A 25074-nucleotide genomic window follows, 5' to 3' on the forward strand; every position below is an offset into this window, starting at 1 on the left:
CCCGGCACGCAGTCCACAAGGGTCAGGCACAAGCTAACTGAATGCATAACTTTATTAAATAAATGCTTTGTCATGAGAAAAGACAAAGATCAAAGAGTAACATAAATTATAAGTTGAATAAATAGTATACAGCAATCTTCACTTTTTAATAAAATGTGAGATTTTTTTTTTTTTAAGTACAAAATGCTAAACAGAGCATTAAGCTCTTCTTCCATTGTCAGTTTTTCACAAACTGCTTTTTTTTTTTTTTCCCACCAGTAAGATTATGAGTATTTCTTGTTTACTGGAAAAAAAAAAAAAAAAACAACAACAACAAAAACAAAACAAAATGAAACAACAGAGCTACCGTATGTATGTAAAGCTATAAAAAGCTACCGTAAAATGTGTAGTGAGTATTGCTTAAAGATAAAAAAACCAGGCAGGAAACTCGGAATCTGGTGTGTTTAAACAACTGTGTTACAACGGTGGGTAACGTGCGCGGTGACGTCTGTCCCGGTGGCAGTGGCGGGGGGGGCTGGCAGGGCTGGGGAGGGGGGCACAGTAGGCAGGGCTCCTAGCCAGCGCCAGGACAGCGGTCTGGAAGCGAGGTGAACTGTCAGTCGTTAAATATACAATGCTCCGTTCGGGAAAAAAAAAATCAACAACAACAACAACAAAAATACCAACCTCCAACAACAACAAAAAAAAGTTTTCATGGGGAAGGGGGAGAAAATAGAGAAGGGGTGGGGGGAGAGAGCAGAGAAATAGTGCAAAATGCTCTTGTACTAGTGGTTTTCGAGGTCCACTGCAGTACAGACAAGGGGTAGCCCAGCCGCCAAGCACCGCTCCCCTGGGACATGTGGTGTCCTGACCCCTGTGCCATCCTTGTCCTCTCCTTCCCAGCTCGCATCCTGGGTACTGAGCCGGAGACCCCTGGAGCCTCATGCCTCCCCCGATGCACAAACTGCCAGCACTTCCCCATGTGCCTCAACCCCCTCCTGCTGCTCACCTTTTGGTTTTCTCACCTCAGATGCAAAAGAGTGCTGCTGGGTGCTGAGACTGGGAACACCTCGTCATTGTCACCTGGGGGGTGGCCAACCCCTCCCGAAGCCGCCCTCGCCCCCACCCCAACCCCGGTCCTAAATATTAGTGCAGCCTGCAAACAGCCTCGTCCTGCCGGGGATCCTCGAGGGAGCGGGTGGCCTGGGGGGGGTCGCTCGGTGCCCTGTCCCAGGAGCCGAGGTGGTTTGGGTTGGGGGGGCGAAGGCACCGCACCCACTCCTTGCCTCCTCTTCCTTCCCCCAAGTTGGTGGGGACAGCACAAGCAGTGCCATCCCAGCGCAGGACGTGCAGGGGGAAGGGAGGCTGCGCAGGATGGATTTTGGAGCTCTGGTCTCCCAGGGCCATGGCTGAGACTCCCTTTGTAGGGGGAGGTCAGGGAGGCACCCTGTGTTCCCCTCCCAGTGTCACTGTGACCTGGGAGGTCATGAGACCACCACCAGGCCCTGTGAGCTGACCCTCAGTCTGCAAAAGCATCAGCTCTAAAAGACAAGGTCTGGGGGGAGCTGCTGTCCCTCTGCCCGCTCCCATCCCGCCCCAGCAGCACGTCTCCTTTCTCTGCAGCCAAAGGCTTTCAAGTTTTGGGAAATCAAACAACAAAACAAACAAATGAATGAACAAAAAAAGCAAGAAAGAGGGAGAGAGAAGGAAGGAAGGGTCCTGGGGAAGGTGGTACTGGCCTATTACAGTCAGGAGGTTTTGCACGGGGATCGGCGAGTGGAGGAGATGGTAGAAAGCGGTGACAACGGCGACCCGTAGCCCTTGGGGTTGGCACAGGCACCTCCTCCACCTGCCTTCTTCACCCCACCTTCACTGCACCGCTAGTCCCCCCACCGTGGTCAAACCAACCCTGCTCCATCAGCCCTGTGGAGCCCAGAGGGGTCACTCCCTCGGCCCCAGCACCAGCCATGCTCCCCTCCAGCATCACAGGGGTCATCTTGCTCCTGTGAGCTTTATGGGGGGATAGATAGATCTGCTTCTGGTGGCATCCCCTTTTTTGCAAGGGAAGACACCTCACCCAAAGCTCCAAACATGCCCCACCAGGTCTCTGTAGAAGTCCATCAGTGAAACTCGTCCCCACCATAACTCTGGGGGAAATAACCATTGGGCATCCAGTCCTGCCCTTGAATGGGGCAAGTGTCCTTGTGGTGGGGGCCTGCGGAGTGCTCAGGGGAGCAATGCTGTGCTGTGAGAGGCTACAAGCGTGCCAAATCCATGACAGAGAGGAGCCTCTGCTGGAGCCCCTTGGTGCCAAATCCCCCTTGTCCCATTCCACTGGTGGGCACCCGGTGGTGCTGCAGACCCCCTTTCCTCCCTGACCAGCTCTGGCATGCTCAAAAGGGCTTCAGGGGTGCAGAAACCTTCCCCCTGAGATCGGCCGTGTCCTTTGGGCAGTGCTGGCTGCCAGCTCCAGCTGCGGCAGTGGGATGTGGTCCCCAGTGGGTGCGTGTTTGGCTCACTGGGATCGCAGCGCCCAGACCCCACGGCTCGCTTTCCTTTCCTTCCTTCCCTTTGCTGCAGGATCTCCTCCCAGCACCAACACCCTGGAGACCCTTGTCATGGGGAAACGAGAGGCAGCAGTCCCAAAATCGAACATAAAAAATAAAAACAACAAAAAAGTCAGGAAGGCAGCAGAGGGCTGTCCCAGCACGCCCGAGGCAGTGGGTCTCCGCAGCGTGGTGGCTGCTGTCACTCAACAAGGAGCTGGATCCTGGGTTAAACATAAGGGCCTGTCGCAGGGTTGTACTGCAGGGTGGCAGGAACCAGCCGTGGCAAACTGAGCGGTATCCTCAATGGGAAAAGGTGGAGACCGGTGTCTTCCTACCCACGGGAAAGGCTATCAACCAGCCTTAACAAAAATCCAAGACAAAACAAAGTGTAGGTTTGGTTTTTTTTTTTTTTTTCCCCTGGAGCAAACCACTTTTTTGGCTGTGAAAAAATAAAATAAAATAAAATAAAAATCTCCATAGTTGGTCTTCCTCGTGGCGGCAAAGGGTGGTGAAGAGTTTTGGCCCCGATCGCCCTGTCCCCACATAGGGATGCTTCAGTCTGGACAGCGATGGAATATCTGCGGTGTCGGCTCGGATGCAGCCCTCGGCGTCGGCGGGGCCCTGATCCCGCAGGCACCGATGCTCCTCCGTAACTCTGCTCCCGTGCTTAGTCCCGCAGGTTATTATTCTTGTTTTGGGAGGGAGAAGCATCTCTCCCCCTTCTTACAGAATCTTGCCCTCCAGATTGCAAGTTTCAAGGTGAAGTTCTCCAAGGAGGAAAAGCCACGTCCGTGGACACACACGCTCACACACACGCACATGCACAAACGCTTCCACACCTGGATGGACAACGGTCAGAGTTCCGCTTGTCGAAAAAGATTTCTGACCTCCCGTTCGAGAGGAACCGGCCGGAGAAGGTTGTCTTTCCTTTTCGGATGATTTCTTTTTGAAGTCCACGAATATTTTTGCGGGGGTATTCGTGCCGTTGCAGGGGCTGTGTTTCCCTCCCCGGCTCATCTCCAGACACGAAGCCAGCAGTCCCACTCCTCCTCCTGACGTGTCGAAATCTGCCTGGATCCGGGGCGGTCGTTTGAGACTGAAGTCAAATCAAGTTGACTCGAGTGGGTCCCAGTGATGTGGGCAGGAGACTCTGGAGGACCGCAGCGAGGAGGGGGAATGCAAGGCTGCAAGGTTTTCTCTCGAGACCCTTTAGAGAAAGACTGGCTAACCCGAAAAAAAAAAAAAAAAAATTAACCCGCCCAAAACCCGTACTGGAAAATCACCAACTCGGAGAGCTTCCTACATTGGGGTGGCCTCTGCTCACGGCAGGGGGGCACGGGTGGCGTTGGGGAGAGGCGCGGGATGGCAGAGCGGCCACGGCTGGTTTGTCTCTGGCTCTGTCCTTTCCTTGCTGAGTCCTTGTTGTCAAGAGGCTGCTGTAGATTCCGAGTCCTCAGTTTCTTCAGGATTTGTTTTTCTCCTTTCTTTTCTTATTTCTTTTCTTATTTCTTTTCTTATTTCTTTGCTTTTCGCTTTGCTTTTCGCTTTTCCTTTCTTTTTGCTTTTCCTTTCTTTACTTCTTTTCTTTCTTTCTCTTTCTCTTTCTCTTTTTTCCCTTTTCCTTCCTTTCTCTTTTTTTTTTCCTTCCTTTCTCTTTTTTCTTTTCCTTTCTTTTTTTCTTCGTACATGAGATGAAAGGAATCGGAGTCCCGGGGCGCGGGGAGGTGCAGAGGGGAGGGTGGAAGGGATCCTGGGTAGGTAGTGATGGGGCGGAGGGAGGGGATGCGACTTCACTCCACGTTGCTGCTGTCGAACGCGTGGCACTGCAGGTCTCCGCTCAGGTAGTCAGTCCCTGGCAGCTTCATGCCGTATTTGTCCACGCACCAACACAACCCACGCTTCCGGCCTCGGGAGGGCTTGCACTGGGGAGACACCCAAAGGCAAAGATCAGGAGATGGCCACCAGCTGCTGTGTGCCTCCCTCATGCTGGGGATCAGGATCAGCCCTGCACTTTGCCCCTTTGATCCCAGCAATGCAACCCCCTGGGTAGGACCTAGTTCCTGCTCTCTGCTTTCAGTACATCTCCATACCTGCTTCTACCCCCACCCAGGGCGCTCCGATTTTCCCTCCTCCCACACCAGCTCCTTCAGGATGCTCTCCTCAGGCCAGATAGCACTCAGGGCCATCAGCAAGGCCACCTACCACCAAACATGCCTGAAGATGCTCACAGAAACTTTCCCACCAGCCCAGCAGAGGAAAAACCTCCAGCCTTTCCATTCAGGGCAGCAGACCTTCCCTGTGTGAGAAACGTCCCTCCATAGGGCTGTTTCTTACCTGCTTCCTCTTGTAGAAGCCCTTTCGGTCACAGTTGGGGAGATGGACAGCACGGGGGACCATCCGCTGGCTGCTCTTGAGCTCCTGCAGGGATGCCTCCATATGCCTGCGGCAGGGACCCTGCAAGTGGGGAAAAGATGGAGCCATGAGGAGGGGAGCACCACTCAGCAAGCCTCCAGCTGCAAATGCCCCCAGGTCCCCTGTCCCCTCCCACCGGCACTTGCTCCCCAGGGGAGCCTTGTGGAGGGCAGGTGAAGACACTCACCAGCTCAAACTCTTGCCGGAGCTCGGGGATGACAACACGGGGGTGTGCCGTGTTCTCGGCCATGCCCACGAACTTGGCCAGGGTCAGCTTCTTCCGGCGATCCTTCTTCAGGGCCTCAGCCTTCATATCGGAGAGGCGGCCATGCTTGGGCCGGTAGGCCTTGGGGGGGTAGGTCTCCTCTGTCATCTCCGACGTGGTTGGCTCCTCATGCTCTCGGGACTCCCGTTCTGGAAGGGAATGGGTACCAAACCATCAGGTCTCCGTGAGCTGACTGGGGCTTGCTTTTGCATGGAGAACCTCCTGCCTGACCCCAGAGGACATCTTTGCACCAGGCAGGACAGAAACAAATGACCAAAGAAATCCCTTTCCCAGATGCTGCCTACAGTCCTGGCTTTATCCCACTGTGTGGGGTTTGGCATGGCTTTTGTGTGACCCTCGAGCTCAGGACAGGAAGGTGTCTGAGGGCATGGAGGAGTTGGCGGTCAGGACAGGCTCTTACATAAAATGCTATCATCGTTTGTGGTGTGCCAGTGGAAAAGGGCTGGTGGGAGGGTTACCCCACACCCAGGAAGAAGCAGTTGACACACAAAATGTGGCAGAGAAGCCCCTGTTTAGCCATTAAGTGACAAATTCACACCCCACCCTGCCATGCAGATGCAAAAGCAAAAGCCAAGGGTGCTTGAAGATGAGTCAACTCCAAAGTCAAGGTCAATCCCACACCAAAGCCACCACGTGAGTGGGCAGACACTTGGGCAGCAATGCCAAAGGCGTGGCTCACAAGTCCAGGGATCTCAAGGGTCCTCAGCCTGCAGCCCCCCATGCTCACAGGACCGAACCAGCCCCCGTCTGCTGGCACACACCGAGCAGCCAGCAAAGCCCTGGGTAACGCTGCTGAGTGGTGCTGCCTGACCACAGCGGCCACTGGTAGCACCGCCAGCAAGGGAGGAGCGTGTTTAGGCTCTGTCCACGGCCGTCACCATCCTATAGATCCCCGGATTGCCCCAGTGTGACCCGTGCCAGCAGGATGCAGCCAGGAACGGTTATATATAGGAGTGAGCTGGTGACAGTCTAAACTTAGATGACTTGTGACATTTAGTATGGCCACAGAAGTGAAAAAGGGTTATTTCTGGACTAAATTTGAACAGAGTTTAAAGCTCTTAAGGCTCCTGGTCTCCCAGTCCCAGGTTCCCAGCAGCCCTACACTGATGCCAGGTTTGTGCTGGGGCCGGTGGTCAGGCACAAGGAAACCCACCACGGTAGGAGGAAAAGCATCAGAGCAGCTGGAATCCCTCCCTGCACAGTGACTCCTGTGACTTGAATGCCAGGGAACCCGGCTCATCCCCTGTGCAACCCTACGGTGAAGACAGCAGGACACCCAATTTTGCCCCTCCTTGCAACATCACTGTTGGGATGGAAGAAAAAGGCTCAGGATGAAAATGAAAGTGGATAAGCCTCTCCCCAACAAGGCAAACAGGAGTTTTCTTGCAGATTGGCAGCTCTGCGGAGCCCAGAGGCACCCCAGGGAGGAGGAGGATGGCTCTGCCCCACCAGACTGCCCAGGGGTGCCCGGGGGGATGCTGGGCACACTGTGCCCAGATGCGCTGCTCAGCAGCAGATGGCAGCACCAGCCTGTCACACCCACACCCAGCGGGGTGGCCTTGGAGATGACCAAGGGGACAGGCTGGTCGCTGGACCCCCAAGCCTGCCACAGCTGCCAGTCTCCTCTCCCTTCTTGCCAAGGCGGACCTACCGTCTCCCAGCAAAACTGGAAACTCTTCTATGGCCGCTTATTTATTAGAGCAGCCCCTTTTTTTTCCTCTTTCCATGCGAACAGAGCTGGGTCAGCATCTCAGACCCAGCACCATCCTAACTACCCACAGTGATGTAAATGACCCCACGTGCCACCCCAGGCCTCGCATGTATCCCCAAGGTGGGATCCTCTTGACATTTTCCCCCATGATGTTCTTATGTTTGGGTTTTTTTTCTTGCTGCAGGACTCAAAGGCCCCCAACAGGTTGGGGCTCCTCTGTTATAAGGGGACAACAAACAAGGGATAGGGAAGAAATTGCTTAAATTGGGAATGATCTTGTCCCCCAGGAAATGACACTGTACAAGGTGCAGCAGAAGAGCATCCTTCGCCACAAAGACATTGTGGCAATCTGAGGTCCGAAAGGAGACCGGAGACATCCGCAGTGACTAAGCCCTTCCACAGCAATGAAACACACTGTGATCTGTCCCAGAAATCCCCTCTGGCACTGGCTGCCAGGGCTGGACACTGCAAAGCCAGGGCATCTCCCTGGGCTGCTCTACAGTAATTAAGGAGAGGGGAGGATTCACACTGGTGCAGGCAACCCTACAATAACATAAGAGGGGCACAGCTCATTACCTCTGCAATAACAAATACAAGAGGCACAGCTACCTGGGCAAACCTAAAATAACAAACAAACAGGACAAGGCAGTGAGGATTCAGTCAGAAGAACAGCACGGGCTGTCCAGTCCCCTGGACTCATGGTGCAATGGGTGTTTGCAGCACCTCAGCCTGCTTCTATCGCCAGCAGCTTCAGCCTCTGCAAACACCTTATTTCTCTGCTTCCTGCAAGCTGGCAGCGGGCTGGGAGCTGAGGACTAATGTGGAACCCTTTTGACAAGGGGAGATGGGAGCCACAGGAGCTCAGTGACCTACGGAGGGAGCTGAGGGCTGGTGTGCATGGAAAGCTGCCCAGCTCCCAGCCCAAGCACAGCTCTTCTTGCAGGGCTGAAAAAGCTCCTGGAACTGACCCCCTTCACCCTCCCCAGCACACATGGGTCCCTGCTCAAGTAGCAATATGACAAGGGAAGGCTGTGGTGAGGCTCCTCTGTCTGCTGCTCAGCAGCGGTGTCTAGTTTGGGTCTTCATTTCCCAGTGAGAGCCCCGTGGATGCCTTGGAGGGATCCCTTTCCGCCACCCTCTGATGCCTTTTAGCCTAATTTCCTCCAGCAACACGGGCTGAAGCAGTCCCTGCTCCTGCACCTGACTATCTGTTCCCTAATTTGATACTAACAAGCCAATTTTGACAAACTGAAGGGCAGCATTCTCTGACACATAAACTCCTGATGAGCTCTGGGCAGCTGGTGAGGGACCTTGCTGGTGCCAACACGAGAGGGAAAGGCAGAGCCAGGGCAGGCGGCACCCACATGCCCCCCCACCCCCCCTTCGCCTCCTGGAGGGCTCATCCACATCATCCTGCAGCCGCCCGCTGCAGCTGGGACCAGACACCCACCTCAGCATCTCCAGAGACCCTGCACCCGCCTGTCCATCCTCACCCACCAGCTTGTTCGTTAACCTCCACCTGCCACCCCGGGCTGGCTCATGGCAGGCAGCATTGGCACCACTCTGTGTCTGCTCCGGAGGAGACGCCGTCAGGAGCAACGCCCAATTTCCCCGAATGAGCCCTAATTGTGCCTGTCTGAGACTCAGGAAGGAGGCTGGAGTTCCTCCTCCCTCACTGTCAGGATCTGGCCTGCTGTGCAGTCCCTTCCCGCCTACTCCCATCCTCCTTGCCAACCTGGCGATTGGGTTTCAGGCTGGCGGCTGTTTGCAGAGGCAGAGCGTGCAGCATCTCTGAGTTTCAGCTATGGGCACAAGGCATAGGCAGGAATACCCCACTCACCGTGTCCCCAGCCGGGGGACAGTGGGAAGCAGGAGCTGGGTGGCTCTCACATCTCCATCCCTTCTCCCCACTCTTCAAGAGCAGGCGACCTTTCAGCAGAGCTCCCGGGGTCACTGGCCACACAGAAGAATGACATTGCCTGCTAAGCTGAGGATGCCTGGCTAGCCTGGGCTGTAGCCACCTCAAGGGGATGTTGACTTTACAGCCAGGGCAGGAGACTGAACGCAACTCAGAGCCACCCCGTGGCTTCGTCCTGGTGCCACAGTGCCCATGGAGAACCCAGAGAAAGAGTGGCAAGCATCTGAAGACGCTCCTGACGCAGGTCAGCCCTGAAGGGCTGTGCTGTCGATCTCCTAAGTGATGCAGGCTCCCATGAGCCCCGGGAAGCAGAAAATACCTGTAGAGGAACATGGACTGTCCTCTGTCCCAGGGCTAAGGGCTTAGTGCTTTCTCCAGGCTCCAGACTGGCCACAGGGAGCTCCACAGCACGAGCGATTTCCAACCCTTTCACCCTGCCCCTACAAAAGGGACATGGAATAGCAAAACACCAGGCACAGTTTCTGGGAAGCTGCCAATTGCTCCTGTCCTTGACAGACATCGCCCAGAGCAGCCCGTGCACCTTCCTGCACCTGGGCCAAAACCCAGCCTGGGTGCTTCTCTGCTCCAGACGCTTTGGACACGTGTGAGGTCCCCACGGGGTGGGGGTGTGTTCACATGTGGGTGCAGAGCGTGTGGGAACACCACCTCCCTGCCTGCTGACCTGACGGAGCAGAGCAGCAAGCTTTTTCCAAATTGCTAGGAGGCTTGAATTTTCGTAACACGTTTTCATCGGTTTCTGGCAGGAAGGCAGGGAAAGTATCTATTGACGGCTGCTGCTAATGATCTGTGCTTGTTACATCCACAGCCCACTGCTAGAGGACTCGCTGTCCTGTTCAAAATCCCCCAAAAAAGCCACATGCACCTAAGAAGGACAAACCTAACCACAGCACAGCCTTGCTAAACAGCCCTCTTGATTATTATCATGATTATTATTATTTACAGCATGAGCGCAACATAATACACCACTTAAGCAGGAAGATACTGAAGAAAGACTTAACGGGCATCTCAGTTAAACTTCTAGCATAGGAACGACAGCAAATGTCACTGGTGGAGACCTTGAGAAGTTGCCTAGTCCTTCCTCTACCCCCAACGTGGCCCACCTCTGTTCAGAGGTGCTCAGTGCAAGATGGAAATTAAGGGTTACATTACCCAGGGCTGAAACATCACTGGTTACAGAGCAGCAAGTGTCTCTCACTGAACAGCAGAGTGGAACACTGCACCATGTCTCTGCTCTCCACTGGAGGAGGATTTATCCCCAGGATGAAGTGCCACCTCCCAGTATGCCCACGAAGGGAATATCCTCAGCTGCAGGACATCACAAGTGACCTCCTCCACCCTGCTTTTCCAATGGGCTCCTTGTGATTTCAGGCGCAGGCGGCAGCTGCTTTTGGAGGACTCCAGTTTTTGTCCCATCACTGCTTAAAATGTGGTGTTTTCCAAACCTGGTTGGATGATCTCTGACAACTGTGGCTTTCTTTCTGGGGAGAGGGACAACATTTTGGGATAAGACACCTAGGCAGCTGACACTGGCGACAGAGAAGGGAAAAAATTACAGGAGAGGCTGGGGGGGAGAGGGATTTCTGCATTTCCCATCAGTCAGGACCCCGAAATGCTAATCAGAGCCAGATCCAGACACTCCCTCCAAGCTTCACCCACAACAACAACTCCCTGGCACAAACAGCTGCAGACTCCTATCTATGGCGGCTCCATTATCTGCCCAGCCCCACGCCGGCTTCTTACATCTTCCTGCTGGACTTTACATGCACATGCAGGCAGAGGCAATGGTTGCTGAAATCAGTGCTTGTCTTCTTCCCTGTACCTGCTGTCAGGATGGGATCCTCCCATTAATCCTTCCTCCCCCATCCTTTATGGTACTGGTTCTTGCTGGGCAACGCAAACCATCTTCCCTGGGCTGCCTGTGGCTGGGAGAGGAGGAATGTCGGTGCTGTTCCCGAAAACAGCTTTTGCACTTGCAAATGATGTTAGAGATGTATCTACTTTTCTTCAGACCGGATCTTCTATGGGAAGTCTGTGCTCAGGTCCCTGGCTGGTAAAAACCCCCATCTTGCGCTGCCCCCAGCTGCCCTCCCCACTTGTTCCCATTCCAGAGGAGGGGATGTGCCTGACCTATGCTGAGACCTCCTGGGATGGGCAGGCAAGTTCCACCCTGACCTGGACTTCAACCTGTGACCATGATGGGAAAATAAAAATCCCTCCCTCCTGGTCAGCACACAGGGACAGCCGCTGCATTTGCATCTCCAAAATGCAGTCAGGGAAGGGAAAATGCAGTCAGGGAAGGGATAACGCAGGCAGGGAAGAGATAACGCAGGCAGGGAAGGGAAAATGCAGGCAGGAAAGGGAAAATGCAAGCAGGAAAGGGAAAATGCAGGCAGGGAAGGGCTGCAGAGTAAGGAAGGTCATCTCATCTCGCGCCCTTTGGCAGCTGGAAAGCACAACTGAGCAAAAGCATTTCTGAGCTCCCTGGAGGCCTCCGGGATCAGCCCAGACTGAAGGGAGCTCTCACCGCCCTAACGAAGGACAGCTCATTTATCTTCCTGTCGCAGGCACAACCCCCCAGCATGGCAGTGAACGACGCCCAGCCCCCAGCCCCTCATCACAGCCCCACAGGGGTGGGCAGCGGAGCCGGCTCAGGCGTGATGCCCAGGGCCGGGGTCACTGCTCCGGACCACCGCCCCAGTGAAGTCAGGCGGTGATCTCAGGCGGCCGCCCAGCCCGAGGCCGTCTGGCACCCATGGGAGGAGAAGCAGCCAGGGCTAGGGATGCAGGCTCTGGCCGGTCCCTTTGCTAGCCCAGGGCGTTGGCTGCCAGAGAGCCAGCTGCAATGTGCCTTGGACTTTCGACGAACTTTTGTGCTTTGGTGGGGACTCGACAGCAGTCCGGCACGGCCGGTCTGGTGGGGACTGGCGAGGGAGCACGCTGGTGGTGCTCGCAGGCGATGAGAGACTGGGAGGAGACACCAACCACACACCGAGATGGACAGAAAACAGCAGCCCTGCTTGGACTGCCACCCCACCTCCCCCAAGTCCCAGCAATGCGCAACAGGCATTTACAACAGATGTGTCAGATAACGCCTGTCCACTAGCACAGAGGTGTTGGGGCTTTGCTGGATGGCTCAACTTCACGTCTAAGTCATTGCAGAGATGCTGCACCCTCCAAATTGTGACCAGCCCCATCACTTGGCTTGGATGCCGATTTTAGGGTGGAATGACGTATCTCTGGAGGCTCCAGTCTCTCCTGCTGTGACTCCAATGGTCTCACTTAGGCTTCTAAAACTTCTGAAGTTAAGAGAGAGAAATCCCACTACCTCTTCAGGTCTGGTTCCCTTGCAGCCTGTGGTGCAGCTCTCATGGGTAGCAGTGCCAAACTGTTTTATAAGCACAGGAGCAGTGGCAAGAAAACCCAGACCCTATTTCCTTCACTGGGAATTAGATAGCTCAACGGCTGCTGAAGGCAGCAAATCCCTTTTGTGATTTGCAGAGTGTAGAAGGAAGTCTTTAGCAGTCAAAGCATCATGGAGCACCCACAAAAACACCCACTCTGCCCCACCAAGCCTAGTTCCCTACCAATCCCTATGATCAGACTCCAAATAGTCCATGGCCCAGAAGCCACACAAGCTTTTGGAAGAGAGCTCTGGGGTATCCCAGTATCTTAAATCCCTGTGAGACCATGGTGAAAGTTGCTGGGACCTCACTTTCTTGTCCAAAGAGACACCTTTAAAGAGAAGGATATGGATCAGTGGGAACAAACTCAGAGAAGAGCCAGAGGGCTGGAAGAACTCAAACCTAGGTTAAGACTTATCTCCATTTTATTAAGCCAAGGTCCAGTAGGATGCTTGGGAACAGCTCAGGAATACCTGAAGAGCCTTGGAGAGTGGGGATGGATGACTGAGGGATGTGCTATACTGTGGCCGCCTTTTTTTTTTTTTGTAAGTTATTGTTTGGGGTTTGCTGAACTAGCCTGGAAGACCAGCTCTTTCTCAGGAGATTTTTGTCTCCTCAGCAGAAACCTGCGGATGCAGATTCTGCTGGATCAGCCAGGGCTCACCTGCAGAGCGTGAATATCAGGTGCTTGGGCTGCCCCCAGGTTCACATAGGATTCATGGGAAAGGGAGATCATCATCCTGATGACCTCAGTGTCCTCATACAGAGCTGGATGGGGGAGAAATGCAGCTCAAGCATGTGGGAAAGGAACTCTCAAGGGAACTAGCTCGTGTTTTGGTCTGCTCTGGAAGCACAGGGCCTATCTGTAGGAATGGATCTCTAGGTCAGCACCACTTCTCCACAGTGCCAGCAAGTGCTGCGGAGGTGGGAGAGGTACAGCTATGGGAACTTGAACCGTAGGGAAGGATCTGCGTTGCTGTGTGCCAAATGATACTTTCCTGACCTGCCCTTCTTTGCTGCAGCCACAAAATAAAACTCCCTAGAAGCAACTCTCTAGAGCAAGGAGAAAAGCAGGTTTAGAGATGGGGAGCTCCATGGTGTAAGTTCCTTCCCTACACATTGCTAGCTGTTAGTCCAGTGGGCTCCAAGCATCTACACTGTGCTGGAAGAGCCAAGCTTGGGCATTAGCTGGAGGGCTGCGCTGGTTCTGACCTGGGACACACAAGCAAGGACTGGGCCTCACTGCTGTCTTTGACCTGTCTCTTTCTCTCCAAAGAGCTCCTAAATCTGGTTACAATCAGTTCCCAACAGAGGCTTGGGAGCTAGCAATTCATGTACAGGACACAGCAAGTTCAGGTGAAGGCCTGGGCTTGTGGTGGACAGACAGTGTGGCCAGGGACTCAGGGATCTTAGCAACAACTATTTTGGTGCAAGAGGAAACTCAAAATGTCTAACCAGTAAAAGAGTTGGGAAGCTTTCCAGAGTTTCTCCCTCCGGTAAGAGGATGAACAAACATCCATCCATTACAATTAAATGATGCCGACGTGCGCCATCTTGCAAAATTGCAGGCACGCTGTTTCTAGATAGCTGCTTGTATCAGCCTGACATTTCCTGAACAAAGTTATCTTCCAGGGAACTGAACTGGCAAGTGGAGGGGAAGGAAGTATTTCAGGGTTAGATTTACATCAAGAAGCTCCTGTTGCTGATTCACTGACGATAGGAAGATAAAACATATTTCCTTCACATCATCTGGAGACTACAGATGTTCCCCATTCCACATGCTGAAACTGCAGAAGAAGCTGAGAGCTGAATTGAAGAATGACCCGGAGAAATCTAAATAAATTGTCTTTCAATATCATAGTGACTGAGACATATTTTTCCTTCCTGGAAAGGATGAAATCATTCAGTCTTTCTTAGTCTTGCATCTTTTCCAACAAAGCCACCCTAGCAGCAAATTCCATTGGTTCCAATAAAGGTGGCAAAAACCCCACCAGGCTGCAAGAAACTAAGAGCAGAGAAGAGCAAAGAAGAAAAACTCAGGGAAGAAAACTGCATGACAGTCTCTGCCTAACTGACAGTAAAGGTGAGGAAAATATAAAGTAACTCCTGACAATCATAATGTAATTGTTTACCAGCAGTTTCTCCATGGGGTTTATCTGTGGCAAAAAGACAGGAAAACCCTTCCTAGAAACCAAACATATTTTCAGGTCTTCTGAATGAAAACAAAAGGGTGTGAACTACTCATCTGGCCACCAGGTGGGATCATCTGAAAAAAATCTTGCTATGTCTTTAGGAATGAACGAGGTGTGATGGGTTAGGAGAGAAGCCTAGTGGCATCCATCAACTCTCACTATTGTATGAGAAGGAAGGAGACAAGGAGGACTTTTTCGGATGGAGGCAGCTCAACAGCGGTGGTGGAGGAAAGATCACTAGGGAGGAAGAGAAAGTAACCCCCCTGGCCTGTGGGGCCTGTCTCCAAAACTCAGCTGAAGGCAGGTGTCAATATACACAAGATGTCGAGAAACCTGTACTCAAAAGCAAGATGCTGCCAGGATGCTGATACTATTTTGATCACTGAAACCCAAACATGATAAATCATAGTAAAGCCAGGTTCTAAGAAGGCCTTAGAAAGAGAACCATAACCAGGAAGACTGTTGCTGGCGGCCATCAAAAGCTGGGATATCACTGTGGATATTGTAGTATTTTACCCTGAGAACAATGTGCAATTAAGAGGAAACCTTTATATTAAAGAAGATGATCCCAAGGAGAGGACATCCTACCAGAAATGTAGCCACTACAGTTTATGCTAAGCTCTCTGGGCTGCTTATGGATGAAGGTGACTTTTGCCTTTTAGTCAGGGGTTTAAATCTGATTTAACTTCATACCAAGCAGAAGCTTTTAACAACTGGCCTACTGGAACTGAATCCAGGAGAGGCTGCTGCCACTGCAGGCTGGTGGTCTCCATCACAAGATCCATCCTCACTTAATGTTATTAAAGGTCTCTCTCAGCCTCAAAAGCAGCCAGGAACTGGAAGAGCCAAGAAAGCCAAGCCCTTTGCCCACCCCAGAGAGAGGTGAAGGCACATCAGGTGCAGTCTGGAGATGCAGACGGATGTGTCAGGTGCCGGATGAGAACTGGTCCAACACCACAAGTATTTCAAGCGTGCAGCTGTGATTGCAACCTCCAGCCGAGCCTGGATTAATTTCTAGGCCTTCAGCCTGACTTTCACAGCTCTGCCTTAAACCAGATGGAAAAGATCTGTGAGTTCATCCATTGCTCATCTCTGTGTCAGCACCAGACGACACATCATCACATGTACCGTCCGACCTGACTTTTACAAGCTCCAAGTGATGAGATTTCCACCTCTGCCCTCAGGACTCCTTTCTACTTTCTTAATGGATCCTTCTCTCAGAAAGCCTTCGCCTGGAGTAGGCCTGGCCATTACTTAATCTCTCAATCCACCTAAGCAGTACCACAAAAAAGTACCAGAAGTTTGATGTTCATACTCTGACAATATTGATAAGCAGAAAACTTGCCCAAGCTTGATCCTAATGGATGATTCTTGCCTCTCCTAGCCATTTCCCTCCCTGCACTGTACCATTGCATACACTAACCAATTCCCTTCGGTCCAACATGATGCAAAGATGCTTTGCAATGTTAAAAAGTATCATGGGTCCCTTGATGGAGCCAAGAGTGCAGACCTCCATTTTGGGGTCTGAAACTCCAAGACAAGACAACTGATCACCCTTTGGCACAGGCCTAGAGCCTGTCTGGAATGATAAAATCCTTGTTGCACTTCGTTGTTCTTCCTGCAACCTCAAGCCACCTCTGCTATTACAAAACCAAATAACTGAACACTGAACTGGTTATGAAATGATGCGGTAACTGTCTCCCATTTCTGCTATTTCTTCAGGAAAGCAGGAGTTACAAATTAAAGCAAAGTGACTGTGTGCCTCTTTGTCTTTAGACATTATTAAGATGTATTAAGACATACATGTGGGTGTGGCAGCACCATAATTGACTGCTGGACAGGTGTAAGACATGCAGTCCCTCCCTAATAAAACTTTTTTTCTTTTCCAGCATCTCCTTTAAATTAAAAAGTGAAAGCCAGGTTCCATAGTTGTTCACTGGCTTATTTAATTACCAGATTTTCATCATTAGTCCAATGCATAACATCTGATTTCTTAAGCATGAATAATAAATGGGTCTGTGGATTTAATTGTCTTCCGAGGATGAATCCCATCTGAATTTGGAAAAAGAAAATATTTCTACTGGTTTTCTACAAAAAGAATTGTGACTATTGGCCAACTTTGCCCGAAAAGTTACCTTTAAGATACATTCCCTCTCTTGTTTAGCTAGGGGATCATTTCCTTAAGTATCTGTCAGGATTACCTTCTTGCCCTTAAATAGCAACCAGACCAGTTATCTCCATCAACATAACAATTATCCCCATCAGTGAGCCAGCTGTGTCCATCCAACAAGCAAACAAACCGAACTGCAATAACAGCCCTCAAGGCAGGCAGCTGCTAAGAGCTTTCCAATCCTACTGAAGCCAACAGCGTCTTCGGCTCTGGCCTCACAGTCCTTCGAGGACTGAAGTAACTGGCTCCCACGAAGGGGATTAGGTGCCTGAAAGCCTGTAGTGCTCTGGGCCTGGTGAAAAGGTGCTCAGCATCTTGCAGGATCAAGCCCTGCCAGGCTAACAGGGAACAATGTGCCAGTTTGCTGGAGGGGGGCGAATGTTAACACCCCGTTTCCACATTCTGTGTGAAAGAGGCAGTACCAAAAGGGTGGCGGCACAGGGTAAAATTATGGGACTATCAGAGAGGTCTGGAGAATGAGGGTAATAGTGAGAGTAAGGCTTTATGCAAACACACACAAGAAGTGCCCACTGACTCCACAGGCATAAATTTAAGATGCCCCCTCAAGGTTCAGCCTGTTGACTCGTCTCCCCACAGCCAAGAAGGCTTGGACCTTCCTCCAGGCATAGTTTAAGGCAGTTGTGGTCTCCCAGCCAGAAGCTGATGGTTAAAAGACATGGACTGATGGGCAGTTAGTGCACTAGTCCCAGAAACATCACAGACAGAAGATCCACCAAAATATACTGAGAAATGGCTTCCTTGAGAGCAAATTTGCCCACAGCAAACCACCGAGAGTTCCGAATTTCTGCAAACGCATTACACTGGCTTCCACTGGGATTAACCGTGAGCAGTGAATTGACATAAACGCTAAGGGGTCTGTGACCCTAAGGCAACCCTGCCTGTCGCCCTGGGGAGACTCAGCATGGGGGGGGGTCTTGCTAAATGGGCCTGGGGCCTCCGGGTCTTAAAGGATCGCAGCACATGGGCCAGCGTTCCATCTCATCCTCACCAGCAGAGCCTCCTCGTGCTTTTGGCTACACCTGTCCTGAGGATAAACAGATAATACCTGTCTTTTTACCTGTAAGAATCCTCCTTACAAATGACTAGGCAGTTATTATGCTGGCTGCCAGTGAGTTCACCCAGGCCAAACTCTTTGGATCGCCTCTGACCTCAGCATGCACCATGTCTTCAAGTCCTGCTGCTTCCTCCTCCTCAGCGCTGGAGGTTGTTTCTCCTGCCCTCAGCTTGCCACATTTCAGCAAATTTGCCATCTTTTCCTGATTCAGTTTTTCTTTTCCACTTTCCCAATGGCCAGTTGTTGCTGCCTGGGCAAAGAGAAGTTTGCGGGGTCCCAGCGCACTCAGTGCTGTCTCCTCTACTGGTGCCACCAGGCACCACTGCCCCCCATATGCCCCCCAGAGCACTACCCGTCCCTGCCATGCAGCAGGAGCATCAGCTGCCCTCTGCAAGCCACAGCCTATCTGCACCTTCACCGAAATTTGTCTCGGGGTATTTAACTAACATAGACTTAGTCCATCCAGAAAATACAACCCACCTCCAAGCATGGGGGGTGAGTTCAGATCCACACAGCTGGCTGGGAGGAATATCTTGCCTCTATCTCCTTCCCTTGCCTCCCCTTGTTTGATATGCTCACCTGCTGCACCTCATTCCTCAGCCCTCAGTGGGAGGCGAGAGTAAGCCGGTCTGTACACCAATATCTGATCTGGACGGCAAAATACCGATGTGCCAGCCATAAGCACCTAATAGAGTTTTGTGTGTGCTGCCTGGAAACCGTTCTGCCCCCAGAGACAAAAATGCTCCGTGTGTGCGTTCGCACACATTAAATGTTTGTGCAGGCGTGCGTGGGCATGTGAACACGGGTACATGTGTGCATACGCTCACATGCATATCTTCCTTGGGCATGTTCATCCTGCTGCTCTGCAGCCCACAGCGAGGAGCAGGTGTGCTCCAGCCAAATTCTGCTTTTATTTATGTCCCACCTTGAATTTGCACTACTAAGTGCTTGGTAAAAAAGCAGGCAGGATTTGCTGTGCCACGGGCCCTTTTATCTCCCCTGTGACTTAGCACAGGTGAAACGAGCTGCAACTGTTCTTAGTGGCTCACCCCGCTGAGGACTAGCCCCGGAGGGGCTGAGGTTCCTGCCCCCCTTCCCAGGCTGCTTCCAGGCTTTCCAGTTTGGGTGAAGAGCGCTGGGAACCGCCACCGCTATCACAGCTCCTGCAGCTGCTCCTACATCTGTGGCGCCTTTCGATCCAGCCTGGGCAAAACTTCCCGCGGACGTTAGGAGGAAGCAGAGCACCGCGCTCCGTGCGAGGCAGCGCCCGCTCGCTGCTACTTCTCCTCTCCTTCCTCCCCGGCTTGCCCTGACCCACGTGTGCCAAACTATGTGACCAAAAGAAACCAGGGGCTGTCCCGAAGCTGGCACAAAATGTACCCGAGCTCTCATACCCCTCTCTTCTGACCCTGACGGGACACCTCACCCCGCAGTCATGCAGACGCTTCCAGGAGCACACGGCTGTGCTCAAGACACCGACGTGCCAAGGCCACGACGGTCATCTGGGCACAGGATGCTGGTGCTTAAATATCGCAAGGAGGAGGAGGAGGCACACAGCCTTCCTCCAGCATCCCTCAGGTTTGCAGAGGCTTTAAAGCCGGCCCCTGTTCTCCACTGCCTCGGCGCAGGCCCTGGAGGGGCTGCCTTCGTCCACCTGGAGCGGGTCCAGCACTGTGCCGGGGCTCGGGACCAGCTCTATCACTCATGCACGCACGCACGCACGCACAGAGCCACGTCTTTTCTCTGGTGAACTCTGCTGGCACCCGGCAGGAATTTCATTTGGATCAACTACTTAATATTCTCCCTCCTTCCTTAGAAACCAGGCTGCCGAAAAACCTTTCCAGCCAAGGCCCCTCCTTTCCTGTTTGAACCACCCCATCCCTCCCTCCCCCGTACACACACACCGCAGAGACCCGGCTCTCTCTTGCTGGCACCTGATGGATTTCACCCGCTTTTTTTTTTTTCTTTTTTTTTTTTGGTAATATATTGTTATTGTTGTTGAAACTTCAGATCAAAAGAAAAACGGAGATTTTCCTGTTTCAGATCCGAGGCTTTGCAGGCCTGTTGCTACTAGCTTTCCCCTTGACAGCTCGGGAGCTGCTTGGCACAAAGGACGTGCCGCTCGCACCAGCCGGGTCCCTCCTGGAGCCACACGTGTTCACAAGGCGGTGTGTCCCAAGTGTCCTGCTCTCACGACCCCTGCCCTAACCCTTACCCTCACCCCGGACCTCAGCATGGGGCTGCCCACCCGCCCCATCACTCACCCCTGAAGCCCCGCATCCCCAGACGGGGAGCAGAAGAGCACGGGAAGGAGAAGTGGAAGGAGCTGGGGGGAATATGCTGGGGAGGGATAAAGGACTGCACCAAAGAAGAGCCGCAGGAAACTTGGGCTCGGCAGCACTCCTCCTCCGCCTACTTCCAGCTGACGCAGCAAAGATGATTTTCTTAGGGCTAATTCTGCAACTCCCCCCTTTCCCCTCCTGGTTATCGTTGGCTCATGGTTTCATGAGGAAACTTGCCAAGTCTTGCTCGCTTTCTAGAAAGACAGCAGGAATGAGAGAGGAGAAGGAAATATTCGACAACCTTTGTTTTTCCATGAGCCTTTTTAGGGCAGCAGGCTCCAATCTGTGCCCTCCGCTCCCCGGCGCTCGGCCTGACCTTGCTGGCTCAGCAGGAGGAAGTCTGGCTGGAGCACGGGGGAGAAAAATGGAAAGACTTGGTGTATTTCAAAGGAAACCTAACCAAAACAGAGAATTCTGCAGCCTGTGCTGTAAATGAAGCTCATTCATGGTTTTTTACCAGGAACAGTCAATTACAGGCATGATGTTTGGCTTTTGGTAAAGGACAGTGTCTGACTGTTGTGCCAGGAAGGACTGCAGGGACTGTCCCATCAGTACCTACACATCTGTCTGCTTAAACTGAGCCTTACCAAAGCCCTTTAGTTGCACACTTGTTTTCATTTCTGACCTCTCAGCAAACCAAAAGCATATTGTGTCCAGTAGCTCCAGTGTTTCTCAGCAACACCATGCCCAGCTTAGAGGTGAGGAAACTGAGGCATGGTACCCGGGAGCATCTTATCCCCAGGCGAGACATCTGGTCTAGAGGAGATCCAAGCCCAACCTCCCAGGCTTGGGCTTTTGCAATACGGCTTGTTGCGTCTCCACCTCGACTATAAGGAGGAAAGCATCTGTGATTTTCAACTCAGCCAGCACAAGAGCAGAAATAGATAGAAATGCAGTTTGATCTAGTCCTCACTGCTGTCACATAGTTTATTTTGCAGAGTGCTGATTCTTTCTCAGCGGTTCGCAGCTCAGGGCCAATTTTGGTCATTGATAGATGGGAAGGCCAGGCCAGCTTCCCCAGCGCACGGTCCCTGCACTGCTGGCCAAACTGGCAGAGGCCAGCAAGTTCAAGTCAAACTTCATTTCTTTCCTTGCCCCGTTGCTTAGAAACACGCCTATGAAAATATACTTTGTTCTCACACGCTACCAGTCGAATGCCAAGAGAGTTTTTCCCCTCTCCCGTCCTCAGGAATTCCTAATTTATTTTTTATTTCTTTTTTGCAATTGCACAAATCTCAAGAGGAGCCTGCTGGTCTCCTGCGGCTTCCTGCAGCAGCCTTTCCGATACGGGCTCATCTCCCAGCTGCAAACAAAACCCATCAAAAAGAGCCCCCTGCGGCACTTGGGGAGTCCAAACTGGAAGTGCAGGTGGTGCCGGGGGGATGGTTTTGCAACCAACCAGCAACCTCTTTCCTATCCCTCTCCTGGTTCATTCAACGGGTGCTCCCCATCCCAAGGAAAACCAAAAGCAACAGTATGATGAGGGGACCCACCAATGTTTTCATGTGAAGCACCTGCCAAAGGACCAGTTTCCTTGGGAAAAGCGAGGCAGGTGGAATGAAAGTAGGCTCACGCCGGGAGCCAAGCGCCGAAGATTTTTTCGGGTGCCTTCAGTCTATATGGGGCACCCTCGGCCCCACTCTGCTGGCCACCACTGCCTTTTGGCCGCAGAGCTTTGCCTTCCCCACCACACCGCCTGCCCCCAGCCGGGCACACACACGCACAGAGTAAATAAACACCGGGAATGACGCGCTCCGGGATACTTCACATAGCTCCGCTGCCGGCGGGTTATTGCCTGGCTTCCTGGGCTCCACGGCAGGAATGCAGGTCCTGGCTTCACCCTCCACTCTCTGCACAGGTCCCCTTCCAGCCCTTGCCCCTTCCAGCTCCCCTCCAGAAAAGCAAGCTCAGCTTTGCTCTTTCTGGCCGGTTTTAAGGGAGTTTGGACATTTGTTGTCATTTGGAGGTGAGGGGGCAGTTATACACACAGAATTTGGTTTTGCTCTGAAGGATGGAGTGTAGCAACACAAGCACTGCTTGCAAGCAGCAAAGAGGAAAAATAATAAAAGCATGAAGATTTATTAGGTGCTAGAAAGGAGAAACGGATTCCCGTTGCGCGGGTATAAGCAGAAGCTTGCTAACAAGCAAAAATGACTTTTTCATGGACCAAAAAAAGTCGGGGGGCTGGTTTCTGAGGGTTTTTTTGCCAAGTGGTTCCCTGGTCCCCTGGACATGCAGACATCCTCCCTGCCTCCCCTTCATGCTGTGGCAGATATACAGATGTATTTGGAAGAAAATAGGGAAAGTGTCCGTGCACAGGCTGTGGGATCCAGAAATGGGAGTTTTAACGCGTGCCAAAGTGAAGGAGCGCTTTCTTTCGTGCTTTTGTCACGTGCAAGGTGCAAGCATTTCAGAAGCTTGGCTTTGCACCACTGCTACCATGCCAGCCTTCGTGCTTGCTTTTAACCTGTTCTTTCTGGTTATTAGCAACACCATCGTTTTTGTTTTGTTTTTTTTTTTTTTTTTTTTTCCTTCACAGATTCCCTGTCCCTAATGCACCTGCACCTCCCTGGGCTAAACCCCATTGCCCAACAAAGGCGCCCAGCAGCAGGCGGCCAGGAAGAGCCGGCTGCAATGATTGCAAGGAGAAAGCCAGAGGCTGAGCAACAAACCTGGGCGGGGGGGGGAGGTTAGTGGGGACTTTGGGGACGGGGCAGAGGGGTTGCAAGGAGGTGCCCTGCCCTCCCCTGTATCTCAAGCTGCAGAGGGCGGCTCGGGCCCCAGAGCAAGGTGGAGGATACGGCGAGAGAAAGGGGTCAGGGAGAGGGTGAAGACAGGGATACAGGAAAGATGTAAAGGATGCAACTGGGGAAGGACTGGGATGCAGCTGTGACTAAGTGGGTGCATCTGGGAGGTGGGGGAAGAAAGGCTTTCTGTCCATCGGGCATGGGACAACCCAGAGGTGATGATGGAAATGGGGGGTGGGGAAGGCTCTAAGGTGATGCAACAGGAGGTTCGACTAGGGCAAGGATGGAAAGGAGGATGGGAAAAGTGGCAGGGGACATGGAAGAACAGCTAGGGGGATGTTTGAGCACCCGCAAAGACAGAAAAGCAGCTTGGGGGGGATGGAAGAGCAGCCGGAAAGATGGAAAAGTAGCTGGAAAGGTGGAAACCTAATAGGGGGTTGGCAGAGCAGCCAAGGGAAGTGGTGGCAGTGGAGAATCAGTGGGAAAGCAAACGGTGGCTTGGAAAAGCATCTGGTGGAGGGGGTGGGGAAAGGATGGAATGGGGAAATAGCTGGAAAGATGGAAAAGCAGCCAGGGTGTGTATATATGCGTGTGTGAGAGAAAAATCAGGCAGAAACATGGAAAAGTAGCCAGAAAGATGGAAAAGCAGCTGGTGGTGGTGGAGGGAAATGGAAGAGCAGCCGGAAAGGCAGAAAAGCACACGGCGGGGGAGGGGGGATGGAAGAGCAGCTGGGGAGGGTGGGGATGGAAAAGCGGGTGGAAAGATGGAAAAGTAGCCGGGAAGGCGGAAAAGCGAGCGGGGGCATGGAAGAGCACCTGGGAAGATGGAAAAGCAGCCGGAAGGGTGGGAAGACAGCCGGGGGGGGGACAGGGAAGAGCAGCCAGTGGGAGGGAGTAGAAAGGCAAGCGGAAAGATGGAAAGGTAGCCGGAAAGGCGGAAAAAGCAAGCAGAGGGGGATGGAAGAGCACCCGGAAAGAGGGGGAAAAAGCAGCCGGGGAGATGGTGGTGGGGTGGAAAAAAGCAGGGGGAAAGACGGAAGAGGAGCCGGCAAGGCGGAAAAGCTGAGGATGGGGGAAAAGATGAGGGACGGGGGAAGCAGTGGGGGTGTGTGTCACTCTGCGGGAAAGATGAGGAGGGGAAAGCGGGGTTGAGGGGTTGGGAGGGGGGAAATAACTCCGCGGGAAAGATGAGGATGGGGGGAGCCGGGGGAAACCGGGGGAGGGGGTTGCCACTCCGCGGGAAGGATGAGGACAGGGGGACGCGGGGCGGGAGGGGGGGGGGGTGTCACTCACCGGCCTTGGCTTGCTCGCGGTAGCTCTTCTCGCTGAGGCAGACGGCGGTGCCGTGGAGCAGGGCGTGCAGCGGCTTCTCCTCGCCCTGCCGGGGCAGGCAGCGGAGCCCGCGGGCGCAGCGCTCGGTGTAGACGCCGCAGGGCTGGCCGGCGGGCAGGGCGCAGGTGAGGCAGCAGCCGCAGCCGGGCTCCTTCACCAGCTCGCAGCCCAGCGGCGGCGGCGGGCAGAGCGACAGAGCTTTGCCGTCGCAGGGCTCGCACTGCACGAAGGAGCCCAGGCAGCGCGACAGCCCCGGGCAGGCGCCCAGCAGCACCAGGAGCCGCAGCAGCATCGCGGCGGGGATGCTGCGGGACGGGGCGCGGGGCGGGGGGGGGGCTGGTGGTGGTGGTGGTGGTGGTGGGAGGGGGCGGGCGGCGCTTGCTTTCCGCTTGCCCCTTCGGGGGCAAAAAAAAAAAGAAAATAAAAAAAAAATTGAAAATTAAAAAATTTCAAAAAGGAAACGGGTCGGAAAGCGCAGCCCCTCTTGCAGGCGCCCCACGCTGGGGTTTATTTTCGGGGTGCGAGACCCTCCTGCTTTTCTTTTTGGCGTTGGAAGAGGGGGGGGCGTCAAGGTTTGCTTTTTGTCTTTTTTTTTTCCTTTTTTTTTCTCCCCCTTCCTTTTTCCTCCTTCTTTCAGCTTTTTTCTCGCGTCGAAAAGGGGAACTGCGATCCGCGGGAGCGCAAAAAGAGAGGGGAAGGGAAGGAGGGGGAGAAGGGAGAAAAGCCTGCAGGGGTTGCACAGCCTACAGGTTGCAGGGGGAGGCGTGGGGGAGCAGGGGGGTATGGGGAGGTGGGACGGCGATTTCACACACACACACGCGCACTCACACACACTCTGGGAGGAGGCAGGTTGGGAAGGGAGCAAAGTTCCTTGAAAACCAGTGTCCTGCTATTAACGCATCAAAGCAGTCAAGAGGGAGGGGGAAAAAACCGCAGGAG

The 25074-nt window shown here is 53.1% G+C and overlaps 1 protein-coding gene across 1 annotated transcript; it reads right to left on the bottom strand.

Moving 5' to 3' along the window:
- Window positions 1-41: 41 nt before the first annotated feature.
- Window positions 42-24427, bottom strand: IGFBP5 (insulin like growth factor binding protein 5). Its single transcript, XM_074145212.1, has 4 exons — window positions 24097-24427; window positions 5128-5354; window positions 4863-4982; window positions 42-4450 (listed from the first exon to the last, which is right to left on the bottom strand). Exons 1-4 carry the CDS (start codon window positions 24425-24427, stop codon window positions 4319-4321), a joined length of 810 nt encoding a protein of 269 aa, XP_074001313.1. The 3' UTR covers window positions 42-4318.
- Window positions 24428-25074: the final 647 nt, after the last annotated feature.

This window comes from Numenius arquata, chromosome 3, assembly GCF_964106895.1.
Source record: "Numenius arquata chromosome 3, bNumArq3.hap1.1, whole genome shotgun sequence".
In the NCBI taxonomy this organism is placed as follows: domain Eukaryota; kingdom Metazoa; phylum Chordata; class Aves; order Charadriiformes; family Scolopacidae; genus Numenius; species Numenius arquata.

Bases quoted from the DNA above. Each gene is read 5' to 3' on its own strand.
- IGFBP5 (XM_074145212.1), bottom strand. From the start codon at position 24,427: ATGCTGCTGCGGCTCCTGGTGCTGCTGGGCGCCTGCCCGGGGCTGTCG. The intron at 5,355-24,096 runs GTGAGTGACACC...ATTCCCTTCCAG, and splicing joins CCGCGAGCAAGCCAAGGCCG to AACGGGAGTCCCGAGAGCAT. The intron at 4,983-5,127 runs GTGAGTGTCTTC...CCCCACTTGCAG, and splicing joins TCCGGCAAGAGTTTGAGCTG to GGTCCCTGCCGCAGGCATAT.